At 40.6% G+C, this 13613-nt stretch overlaps 1 protein-coding gene across 1 annotated transcript; it reads left to right on the top strand.

The window, feature by feature from the left end:
• Positions 1 to 3328: 3328 nt before the first annotated feature.
• On the top strand, positions 3329 to 11132 carry shha (sonic hedgehog signaling molecule a). The gene is made up of 3 exons (XM_079801125.1): positions 3329 to 4117; positions 7600 to 7861; positions 9367 to 11132. The coding sequence occupies exons 1-3, from the start codon at positions 3815 to 3817 to the stop codon at positions 10059 to 10061; spliced, it is 1260 nt and encodes a 419-aa protein (XP_079657251.1). The 5' UTR covers positions 3329 to 3814; the 3' UTR covers positions 10062 to 11132.
• The last annotated feature ends 2481 nt before the right edge of the window (positions 11133 to 13613 follow it).

Below are 13613 nucleotides of genomic sequence, written 5' to 3'. Positions count from 1 at the left end.
CAGAGAATTTCAATGCCATAATAAACTTCTACAAGGATTTCAATATATAGCTGATGTAGTACTACATACAAATCATCTGGGTCAGAAGACTCCTGAAGAGGTGTGTCTTGAGACTCGAGAGATGGGAGGATTCTGCAATATCAAGTAATCGGTCACAGCATCAATTCGTCTTTCCACATAATTCTCACCATTTACCCTGTGCCTGTGCTTAATATACACGTTTTTATTTTCATGTTTTCCTCTTCTCCTCGTTTGAGGCTTTGCTTCTTCCCTGTACAATCGTGCTGCCCTGGATCGCAAAACTCTGGCGACCGGAATGAGGTCATTATCCAAGGCTGTGATGAGGAACTGCTGCACTCTCTCTCTTCCTCAGCAGCAGTAGTCTGTGGGATAATTTTGCTCCACTCCTGATCTTTGATGACTTTACAATGCTTATTTCAAAACTAATTCTTATCTATCACCTCAGAAGCTGAAGCATGCAGACACATGTAGTTAACAATTAATTTTACGATCAATATGAAAATATTGGCTGTAATGTTGTTCAGTGAGCAACGTCCTGGAACCTGTCCAGTAGACTATACTGAGTGTGGGAATGTTTTGAAATCACTGTTCACTATTCTTGTGGAATGTTTCTAAACACTCAGGTAGAAAGGCAGTGCTTCTCGTGGTGTGATGGTGATTTAATGACGCTTTCACTTTTCATTGGTTACTGTGGTCAGCCGCATTGAGCGTTGACTAAATTTCCAGAGGAATTACTGTTGCTCTAGGTAATATGGCACAGGCCACAAGCACCCCAAGTTCATTAAATAGATACTATCTGTGTCCTCGGGTCAAATGGCAATCGAACAAAGCATGCTGCAGCAGATGGTTTACTCTCATGTGCTCACTTATTTGAATATTACTTAATTTATGTATTCCTCTGCTGTCCGTCACCATTTTATAGTTCTGACCAAGTCTTTGACATACCTTTTTATTTAGACCATTAAATCCACATATAGCATTAAGAAACAACAAAAAGTTGAACCATTGATAATCATTATTAGTAGTATATGGTGGTTGATGGCGATTAAATTGGTTTTCTCAGCCTCCACAGGGGAATTTGTCATTATCATGGCACTGAGTGGAATGTGGTAAGTCAATATGAAAATGCCATTGATAACATGCAAAAATACTCCCCCCCCCCCCCCCCCCCATCAGTCTTGGGTTTCTGAAATACTCTTAGTGCTCACCAGCCCCCTTCGCCCCCTAAATCTCCGTTCGAATTGAAAATAGCATGTATTTGCGCATCTCTTAGACTCTCCCTCCCGCTGTGTTGGGTTGACCTGGGGCTTGGCTGTCTTGCCTTGGCCTTGAGAGGACTGAGACTGTGTTTAAGTAGAGGGAGCGGCTGAGCGAGGCAAATAAAAAACTCTTTACACACTCCGAGACTGAGCTGAGCTGGAACCTCAGGTACGCGATTGTGAAATTCCCCACGTTCCACTCCCTGCAGTCCACAACAACACAAAGAGCTGCCCGAAATCGAGGCTAAGTAAGTGTTCCTCCACAGAATGCTTGTCCTTAAGACTGTTTCGCTGTACACTGACTGCTTAGGGTCATTCTCAAAGGATTAGTCAATTGGGGCGGCACATGATCTTGTATGAGTCCCAGAATTACACGACGTGTTTGTTTGTAGGGCTTATTCATGCTACACATACCTGAATGACCTGATCTATTATGTCTACTGTCTGCTCCCATAGAATTGCTGCAGTATGGTTAAGGAAGATAATTTCAGTGATCTCATAATTGCTGATGAATGCAATCGCCAAGATGTAATTGTATAGATAGCGGGGGGTTTCTCCTCTGTACTCCTTTTTTTCTGGTAGACATCCCCACTGATGTATTATCTTTCTTATACACTGAAGGTAAAATATCAGATTATTGCCAACCTCCAAACCCACTTCATGTTAAGCTATAGTTCATAACACGTTCATCATAGTGTGGCAGCGTATAGAAAACCATATTACAGTCTGTACAGTTCACTCCTGTTAGACCTCTGTGGCCAGTTGGTACCAAAAGTAACCAAAGTAACTTCTGTGTGACTGTTTGCTAGAAGTAGGAGCATCATTTGAACTGCTTTTCTTTCAGTTGCGTATTCAGAGTTTATAAAGTTGTTTTAGAAAACTTCTCGATTTGCTCTCAACATTCTGAGAGGTTCACACTGCCTTCAAATTTAGGATTAATATAATGTAGAATTGAATAAATTGACCACGAGACAATCTCCAATCAAAAATTATGAAAAAAAGTTTTGGGGGAAGACAAATCTGTACTTTTCCTGTGTGATGACCGTTAAATATATCTTTACTAATTGTTTTACTCATCGTTATTTAATGGAATTTGTGAAATATGAGCTGTCAAAAAAGTGCACACCTCAAAACTAAAACAAATTGGACAACAAAACATCCGTGTCATGCTCACTTGAAAAAAAAACCTTCAGCAGGGGTCCTCCTTTTCTTAATGTATTTCACAAGACAAGCAGCCACCATCTTTGATAGAGCAGTCTGGAAAATGTGTGAAAACAAGAGAAAATAAGACAATGAAACACATACCTTACCCGCTGCTATGGGCCAGGGAACACAGTGGTTACCATGGCTTAATCTGTCACTGAAGTGGACTTTAAGGGGTGACAGGGTTTTTGCAGGCTGATCTTTCTCCCAAACAGACAGCTTAGCATTTGTGTGCACAGGAAGAGCCCTTTCCAATATCTCAAATAAGCTGTTGGGCAGAAGAGCCAACTTAATCTCTGTCTACTACTCTCTCTCTCTCTCTTGCACCAATGGAATATGGAGGAATAATTAATTGTATCCTAAATTAACCAAAATATTCCTGGCTTTTCAGTTTGGAAATAGTCGTTTGGACGATATTTAAAAGAAAGAGAAATCCTGTAAATTGTTCAGGAATTGAACCTTTCACTTTAAAACTTTGAAAATGACAGCAAGACCTGATGCTGATGTAACCGACACTGCATAAAGCATATTCTGCAAAGTTCAGGTTAGAAGTGAATGGGACAACAAGCGAGCAACCTGATAATTATGTGGTTAAAGAGATAAAAAGAAAAAAAGTTTACATTTAAATTAAAATGTATGTTAGTGTTTTGATTGTGATTATTTTATGATAAATCAGATTAATGTGCTGCTCATGCACATGTCCTCACTGGTGATAGGCTAAATGAAGTTTTGAAAGTCGCACAATTAATTCACCCTTAAGTAGTAGGCCTAACATGAATACAGACCGAATGACTGAAACAAAAATGGTCCATAGGTCACATATACGGATGGGGCATTTGCATCCCAGTAACAAACTGAGCACACATGCATGTCGCAGCCTCACGGACAGCAGCGGGGGAAACTGATGCGTTCACATCTCACCGTGGCCCTCCCCTGAAACCCACCTTCTTTAAAGGTTTTTGCGCGTCCGTTTTGTGGGATAACATCAGAAGGGTTCGTCCCGTCGAGCCAATCAGGTCCCTCCCTACCTCAGATCGCAGCTATAATACATAGGAGTAAAGAGGCTTCTCGCATAAGTGGCTGTGGCTTCAACTAACGTTGCGATTTCGAGGTCAGTCTTACCTTTCACATCCACGCCGCAAACCTCCGATGCGTTATCAGACGCACATTTCCACACCTGTCACGGTAGGGCTTGGCGCTGAGGGACACGCGTGAGCTGAGGAGACGGCAAGGACATCGCCGGAGATCCGCGCAAGGAGAACGAGAAATCCTGCTAGACAGACCGCGCAGGGCGCTCTAGAACACCGCAGCGAGATTCAACGTGCGGCAAAATGCGGCTTATGACGAGAGTGCTGCTGGTGTCTCTTCTCAGTCTGTCCTTGGTGGTGTCCGGACTGGCCTGCGGTCCAGGCAGAGGCTACGGCAGCAGAAGAAGACATCCGAAGAAGCTGACACCTCTCGCTTACAAGCAGTTTATACCTAATGTCGCGGAGAAGACCTTAGGGGCCAGCGGTAGATACGAGGGCAAGATCACGCGCAATTCGGAGAGATTTAAAGAACTTACTCCAAATTACAATCCCGACATCATCTTTAAGGATGAGGAGAACACAGGCGCCGACAGACTCATGACACAGGTAATTCCTTCGCAAATCGCACCGGTGCTTGTATGAAGTCAGAGCTTAAGAAAGTACAGTTCGTGCAAGGATTGCGAATTAGTCTCACGGCACGGCTCTTTCTAATGAAGCTGTGTGAGAGACGTGCCATCAGGAGAGGACCGGCTGGTTGCCTCCTTGCTCATCCTCGCTGTGGAAGGTTGCGTGAAATGTTTATGCGCTTCTCTGTTCCTATGTATAAATGTGTCTTCGCCGAGATAGGCTACATCAGGCGCGCGTTATGTTTTATGAAATGTGCTAGGTACGGCACCTGATCCGAAGGGACTGTGGTGGTCATAATATGTCAGTCTCATGACAGCTAAATATAGAACGAAATTAAGCGAACATGTTCATGGGATCGCTTAGCCAGACCGCAGCCAACCCCGCTCGCAGCGGCTGCTTATCAGGGCATGAAAATATTGACATTTCTCAAAGGATGCTCTTAAAATTGTTTCTGCTTATTAATGGGCCAGGACGGTACCACTTAGTGACAGATTAGAATCAGATACAATGGCCAATAGGTCTTCACCCCTCTTCTTTCGATATTATGCAGGAGTTTGCTCATTTTCTGGCAATTATTTTACGCCCCATGCGATGCTGCATAGCCTATCTATAGGCCTTTTTTTATTTAATTTTTTTTTTTTTTTTACAACTGACCGATATATAAGCAACATAGAGCGATGCACGTGCATACTGAAATAAGTTTTAGGTGGTACACCCCAGGAGTAGACTAGTGCAACGTTATTTTAATTGCATATGCGCTATTATTTTGATACATTTGCATTAATCCGTTAGATACGGTAAAGTGTTTTCCTTGCATGAAAGTATACATCGACTAGTCAGACATTTATTTTAAGATTAATGCTAATTGTGTGTTGCTCGAAAATTATATAAAGTTTTTTTTTGTACATAACATTTATTTATTTTTTTATTTATTTAATTTCTCAAAAAGAAAGCTAGTCCTCTGAAAAAGTCAGACAGCTTCGGGAATAGGCTGTCTGTCCCCAACATGGCTTTCCACTCTCGTCGCATTAGCAGGGATCATTTGAACTTTTGACCCTTTGCCAATGTAAAGGAAGAATAACGTTGCTGCTTAGTAATGCATCGAAAATGTATTTGCTATACAAAGCATATTGAGGTCTGCTTCCGTGTAATTTACAAAGTGATTATAGGATATTTTTATTAGGTTATTTTGGACTTGCCTCTGTTGAAAAGCTGCTCGGTTCAAAGTCTAAGTCATGACTGGTTATCGCATGGACGAGGTTTGCTGAAGCATTGCGAATGTCAACCAGAGTGAATTTACACGCGCCGCGCAGGTGCATTATAAAGTCTCCCTTTTTCTGGTCCTTAAAAAAGATGAAACCCTTGTCTGGTGTGGTTTTCTCAGATGTATATCAAACTCTACTTAAGGCGAATGTGATTATACGTGTGTGATGACCCGCGGGCACACACACACACACACTGCCATTAAAATAGGAAAGCTACCCTTGCAATCTTGTAACTTCAAATGGACGTCTCAGCTTTTCAAAGGGAGTTAACGAGGTGTCCTGTTAGCAAATGTTTTGGAAAAGCGCATCCGAGTGTAAGAGATGGTTTGTTGGTTGAACACGCTGTGTAGTGAATTGGAGTTAATGGTGCTACTCACGAAATTAGGCGCAAGTGCGAGGGCATCCAGGAGGCTGTTTGCTCTGACAGGTAGCTGATAAGTGTTTCCTCTAAAACAGTTCATTTTGGGAGGAGATTAGTAGCTGACTGTGACTACGGCTTGTTGAACAACCTCGTGTGGAGCACAAAGCGGCGGGTTCCCGCTGCGCTTCATGGTGGCTGAACAGAATTTGGCTTGATTTGCGGCACACGACCCAATGAATTAATAAAGAGTTTAGGCTTCACGGGTCTTGAATCCCCGGCACTTTTGCTCTGAATATGCTAGGTTGTTTCTTTTGGTCCCTTGTTTGTATGCTCCTCTCTCATTCGAGTTCCACGTGTGCTGTAGTGCAGCAGATTAAAATCACTAAAGTTAAATCAGTAGTTACAGGAAATCTTTTTTTTTTTTCTGGTAGGATAAAGTACCAGTCTGTCATTTTCCATTCAGTCCACAGATGTATCAGTATCTCAGGAAGAAAATGATTAATGTAGCTGCATATAAGAGGATGCATCTGTGAAGTTTTTGGTGGTTTGATAGATTCACAGACATAGAGATGTTATAGAGTTTGTATAATAGACAGAGAATTGAATGGAGTGAACTGAAACATTATATGTTGTAAAACTGCTTGTACTTTTTTTTTTTAAATGTATGATTAAATATAATCCAGTGTAATAAGGTATATGTGGGTTTCAATGCAGACATGAAAATTAGAGGGTCTAGCGAATCAGTAGAAAGTGGGGCGATAGTAGTCTGGTACAGACATTTATGTAGATGTGCTACGGATGGTGTGTGCGCTTGTGAAGGGGGGAGAGAAAGAGCCAGCGAGTGAGTCAAAGCGAGGAGGGTATGTGTGTGAATTATTACAGGTATTAATTTGGCTTAGTGTCACAATTTGCAAGCATATTTTGAATAGATTTTATATAACCTCTGAAAGACCGCCGGTTAAGCAATCACATCACGTCCCTTGAGCAAACCTGTGCTGCAAGAATAATGAGTAGTTGCTTCTCCTCTTAGACGCAGTGAAAGAGTCTTTTGTGGTGTTTTATTTGACATATTGGTTAAGTGTTGGGAAGAGTTGTCCTGGAGAAGGCCAAGCATCCCAACACAAGGTCCCGGGAAAGGTTAGTGGGTGCACCACCCAAACATGGCCTGATACTCCATAGCTCGTACCTGCACCTCAGCCAAACCCACTGCTATAAACCAAAAGGTTATGATAATAAAAACCACTAATCACTTTTCAGTATTTTTTGCCTTCTAATCTCAATTCACCATTGTATGTATTCTGGCATTTTAAGCAGACGAGGCCTTGATGCAGTCACACCTTTCCCTAGTTGGATCTATATGTTTTAGATCAGTGAAGCGAATGCAATAACTTATCAATTTTTCATTGACCTCTTTGGGCAGAATAGCCTTGCATGCAAGGCTGAATTATTTCTAGTGTAAATACGGGTTTCTTATTTCATTTATAGACTCATTTGTCAGTTAACCTATTTGTCTGGACGTATTGACTGGGATAGATACAGAATTATTGTCAGTAAATGATGTCTGGAGTGCGGTGATCCTTGAAAAGGTTGTTCAGAACTGACTGATTGTTATTAGAGGTACTACTGAACCAGCCTATCACACCCACGTCTTTAAATAAACTAAAACTGTCGGTTTGTTTAAGGGGATGTAAACAGCTTTTATGCAAGCAATCATTTAGGAATTTTTGGAGATCAAGAGGATACTATTTTTTTTAAATGCTTATTGCAACATGGATCAATGAATGGAAGTATTTAAAATCTGCTCTCTTCCCGTTCTCCCTCTGTCTTTCCATTAGAGATGCAAAGACAAGCTGAACTCACTGGCTATTTCTGTAATGAACCAGTGGCCGGGGGTTAAGCTGCGTGTGACAGAGGGCTGGGATGAGGACGGTCACCATTTTGAAGAATCACTCCACTACGAGGGAAGAGCTGTTGATATCACCACCTCTGATCGAGACAAGAGCAAATACGGGACACTTTCCCGGTTAGCTGTAGAAGCTGGATTTGACTGGGTCTATTATGAGTCCAAAGCCCACATCCATTGCTCTGTCAAAGCAGGTAAGACCATGGCAGGATGATTAGAACTGCAAAATATATGCTAGATGTGACGGACACACAATAAAAATAATAAACTGCTTTTAAATGCTGATACAATAAAAGATGTTCCTTATTTATTACTTGAAGTCTAAATTATAACTGTAATCATAAAAATAACTTCTGGCAAAGAAATGATTATTTCTAAATATTATTAATAAATCTAACGTATATTTTAGTTATGAATAATAACCAAGTGATAGGCTATTCCTCTATTAGATCGATTCAATCTTTCACTTTACACTGTGAGTTAAAACGACTTTCCAGCCAATATATTAACTGATCTTACATCGCCCCACTCTGTCTCTTTGAAGGAAGCGCTTATCAAGTTATCACAAGATCACTCACTGCAACAGAATACACACTACATATGAAGACACGTGAAATCAAACACGCACGCTAAAAGAAAAAAAAAAAATGACGAAAACCCGACGAAGTTTGACATCACTTGCGCATATAAAATGTAGGCCTAATTCTTATCAGGAATCTTTTATTTATTTATTTAGTAGAGTAATACGTTTAACATTGATCTAAGGTAATTTAGCTGGAACACATTGGCAAAAGCCTCTGAGGCTTACACCAAATCTTATAATTTAAATTCTAAACACATTTACAAATACATTACAGGCTTTAAACAGAGCCAGTTCGATCTCGCTCGCCCAAATCTGTTTCTCAATTGTCACCATCTTATTTCATGCCCTAGAATCTTATGAGAGGATTAGACGAGAAGTCCATTCTATAGCTCTGTTTACCGACCCAAGAGATCGGAATGTGAAGAGATCCCACAAGGCCCGAATTATTGTGTCATTAAGCTTGACAACGGAGAGCATGATGGTTTCGAAAAATGAAAGGAAAGAAGAAGAGGGCATTGATTGACTACCGCTAGCATTTCTAATTTACATTCAAATCTACACCATTAGAGCCTTGGAAAAGTGTCTGGGCTGAGTAAATAGGTACTATTTGAGCCTGCTTGGGGTTTTTCCTCATTCTATAAGTGTGAATTGTCACATAGAAGTTTCTGCACCTGAGCAAATATGAAAGAGGCGCAAGGAAAGGCAGAAGTGTCCTTTTCCAAGAGTGCTCTGTACACAAGCCGCATTAGAATGACAATGTCCGGCCTTTATTGGTTTTTAATTAGAGCAGTCCATGCAGGCTCTTTCCTCCTTCATCTCACACAAAGACATTTTTGGGGAAAAGCTTTCGATTTACAGCCTAATTCCCGTTGCCAAGTTTTCTTTTGTTTATTCAGACTTTTTCTTACGTGAGGCGACTTTAGGGGCTGATAGTAGCCCACTATAGTTTACATGCATGTTTTTCGACTTTTTCGTTTTACTTACCCTCGTCATAACAACTCAAAATATAGCTGCCAGGCCTGATATTAGAGCGTAGGCTAATTATGTAGCTAACTTCTTGATGTGCTGCATGAAAGGCGTCCCGCTTTATTCACCCACTGCTATTTGTCTCGACAGAAAATTCGGTTGCTGCGAAATCTGGAGGCTGCTTCCCAGGGTCGGCTCTGGTCACGCTCAAAGACGGAGAGCAGAAGGCCGTGGAGGACCTGAACCCCGGCGACAAGGTGCTGGCGGCGGACAGCGCTGGGAACCTTGTGTTCAGCGACTTCATCATGTTCACAGACCGAGACTCCGCGACGCGACGTGTGTTTTACGTCCTAGAAACGAAAGAACCCGTTGAAAAGATCACACTCACCGCTGCTCATCTCCTTTTTGTCCTCGACAACTCAACGGATGATCTCCACACCATGACCGCCGCGTTTGCCAGCAGTGTCAGGGCCGGACAAAAGGTGATGGTTGTTGATGATAGCGGTCAACTTAAATCTGTCATCGTGGAACGGATATACACGGAGGAGCACCAGGGCTCGTTCGCACCAGTGACTGCTCATGGGACCATTGTGGTCGACAGAATACTGGCGTCCTGTTACGCCGTAATAGAGGACCAAGGTCTCGCGCATTTGGCCTTCGCGCCCGTCAGGCTCTATTATGCCGTGTCATCAGTCCTATTCCCCAAAAACTTAAACAGTCAGTCCACTGCGACTTTACAACAGGAGGGAGTCCACTGGTACTCCAGGCTCCTCTATCAAATGGGAACGTGGCTTTTGGACAGTCACATGCTTCATCCTTTGGGGATGTCACTAAACTCGAGCTGAAAACCTTCATGGAAATAAAGCAAGAGAAATCACACTAATGTAGGATATAAGACAATGTTAGTACAAGAGAGAAAGAGAGAGCGAGAGTGAGAGAGAAAGAGACAAAGGCCCCGAGCGGAGTTGGGATATTTATTACAATGACTTTAAAAAAAATGTCATTTTCAAAGAATAAATGGAGCCTTAAAAGTTTTCTTTGCATAATTTATTCTCGCGTGAACTCAGGCTGGTGGCACACAAACGGATTCGAATGATCATCCAGCGGTGCAGAATCTATTTTTGTACTATATCTCATGTAAACAGGAAAAAAAAAAGAAAAAAAAAGAAAAAGAAAAAAAAGATACATGTAAGAAAAAAAGAAAGAAACTTTCATGACAGGTTGTAACATTCTGTGCATATGTGCAAATGACTGTTATATTTTAGGGGTAAGCAAACGCCGCGGGGCTCCAGAAATTATATTTTTATACACAGAATTGTACATTAGATTTTGACCGTTACCTAATCACTTTTCGTTATTTGAAATAGTGTAAGATACGAGAATATATTTTAATTTAAATAGATGCAGAGTCTTTGCAGTCTTGTGCTGTTATCTCTTTTAGAATTCTCTATTATTTTGCCATTGCTTTGGTTGTCAGATTGGGACAGACATATTGTTCACTCTTCTCTGGTTTCATTGTTTCTTGTATTTCTTTAAGAAAATACGAAATGCACATTCTGACAATTCAGTAACGATAATAGTCCCACAGGAAAGAATAAAGGTTTTCGTTAAACAAATTAATAAGTAACTACTGTACATTTACTAAAATGTATTTTTCTTTTCATATTTTGTAATAGGTAAATAGTTTTATAGAAATAAAATGCAGCTGATGCACAGTTTGGATAGCATATGATTGAGTGGCCATACCAGTTAACCTGCCTCTCATTGAGGCAAGGTGTCAGGAAATGTATAGAATTTATTATTTATATGTTTATTATAAATGAATGAGATAAAGAAAATATTCAAACTGCTCGTTGGTATGTTTTTGTTTCATGAATATTCATTTGATGATGCAGAAATTAAACATCTTGACCTATCTTTTGAATGATCAGAAGATAATATTATTGTTGTTATTGATGTTATTAACGCTCATAAACATTTCATTGTTATTGTTGTTGCTTAAAAAGTCGGCTTTTGGCGGCAGTTTATTAAAATATTATCTGGGCTAATTATGTTCATTGCACTCACCGTTTAAGACATGTCACACACAAAAAAAGCAATGACTTACAAGTTGCCTTAATGCATATATTTAAATATGCTACAATAATTAAACAGCATACAAAATATTTTATTGCTGCAATAAAAACGTTATCTGATAGAGTTGACCAAAGGTGCATAATAGGTTTCCAGTTTCCCCCCATGCACGTAAATCCAGCTATTCAGTTTGCATAAAGCTCGAGTGGGAGAAACAAGAAGTCCATTCAAACCAACGTGTGGAAAATGCGAAATGAAGTTAAATCGTACTGTTGGAAGCGGCTATCGGTAAGACGCGAAAAAGACTTTGATCTGGATTTTGTATGCTTGCGAAAAGTTGTGGTCCCATGTTAAATATGAACAGGACAGTCCTTAGCATAAACATCTGAAAATCTCTCACGCAGATTAAAAAGGCTACTGTTTGCGTGCTTTAAGCGCAGCAACACGTTCACCGGAAATCGCCTCGTCTATTATTTCTCATGTCGAGGTGGCTTTTACTCACCACCATGAGAATTACGTCAAAAATATGTGACGGAATCAAATACATTTTTAAACGACTAGACTGTACAGTTGGCTATTAAACACAGTTACACACTTTTCCAGTCTTTAATAGTGAGTTTCATACTGAAACAGGTGGTGCACCAGGTGCAACAAGAAGAAGGGAGGAAGACATCCACTTTAATTCTAATACACGATGCACGAGTCACTCGTGGTTAAGGTAGCCTAAACCCAAACTCTAAGGATCTCTGAGATGTTTCCTTTGGTTAAATCTACGATGTGATAATACAGTCTAACTTTACGCAGCCATCTAATAATGAGCCCCAAACCCATTTACACGTTCAGACTGTAGAAATTCGAAATGACAAAAGCTGAATACATCCATAGCAGTGAAATAGTGCTGTTTTGTAAAACTGAATGGCCAAATGTCATCCTTGAAACTTTCGCAAGCACCTCCCCAGATCACGATATCATTCATGTGAACTTTCTGCTGAACAATATTATCAATGAGAGGAATAGTCACAGAGAGCCAATGTGAGCTCAGCTGATAAACTGGGCATTGAGAATAGTAGGCTACTAAAGTTTGAAGCGAATGTTCTTGTCTGACTGACTGCAAAACAGCATGAAGGGTCAGTAAATATGAAAGATGGCTAGATTAGGGTCTTCACCATCTCCGCGTTGCACCAACAACAAAGAACTAAATATACAACTATATCCATTTATTGTCTTTTATGATGAATGTGTGTGTGCGCATGGACACTTTGAAGGGTGTTAAAACTAGTGAGTGAATGGAAGTTTGAGCTTTTGAACTCTGTTGCAACACGAATAGAAATTCCACTACCAATTCTTGAGTAGACTTCATTGTGCTGCAGGTTTTGCTGCTTTTTAGAGCTGTTGGTGAGGCTCACTCTCAGCCCTGACCTTGAGCATTTACACAGACACAAAAGCGACTGGGCGAAAGCATTCCTCGGAGCAGGTAAATAAAACCAACTAATCCTTCAGAGGGGCCTTGTGTCTGCGGAGAGAGCAACTGTTTCAACAAACGCTTGCTGGCAATTGCAAACCAAAATGGACTGGCAAACTGTTGCGAGGTGTGAATGAAATAAAGGTTGCCTATCGTTAAATTCCAATCATTCATTTTAATTGCCTAAATATTTACCCAAGTGACAATCACTTTTCCAAAAGTACAATTTCCAGGGGACTTTAAACACCTACAGCTTTTGACAGTTTGGTGTGGAGAACACTGCTTATTGATTGCTGTTAAAAACTCTGTAAGAGTTGGCTCAAAGAGCGAGAGGCTTACTTGATACTCAGAAAGTATCAAAAGCCATTCATTTATCACTCAATAACAAGAACATATAGGCAACACAGAAGATAAGATCCAGGAAAGGATTTATTGAAAATAATGATTCATAACAAGTACAGTCAAGACATAATATTGGTTTCCACTTGACAAGCTCCATAAAAGGTTACTAAACAAACATCATTCATTTTCCTCAGAATTCAACATGTAGGACAGTCCGGTGTACACATTTCAAACGCAGCAAAACCGTATCATTAATACAAGACTGAAGGACAACAAAACGGTGATCAAAGCAGCATAAATCACTTCCCCATACAATAATGATTTCCAAGTAATGTTTTCTTTTCATCCAACAACACAACACGTGTGTACAGCTGGCAAGAGTGTACAGATCTTTCTTGGGCTTTGTGCAAGTTTTTGAACTTTGGAACTCAGTAGGGTGTGGTCCCAGAGACGCAAAACTTCCACGGACGTGGGCTAATACAGAAAGGAAATCCAGAAGCAAGGTCCCCCTGCTTTAATA

Source organism: Gobio gobio (genome assembly GCF_949357685.1).
Source record: "Gobio gobio genome assembly, chromosome: 2".
Taxonomy (NCBI): Eukaryota; Metazoa; Chordata; class Actinopteri; order Cypriniformes; family Gobionidae; genus Gobio; species Gobio gobio.
This window is presented reverse-complemented; position numbering and strand designations above follow the sequence as displayed.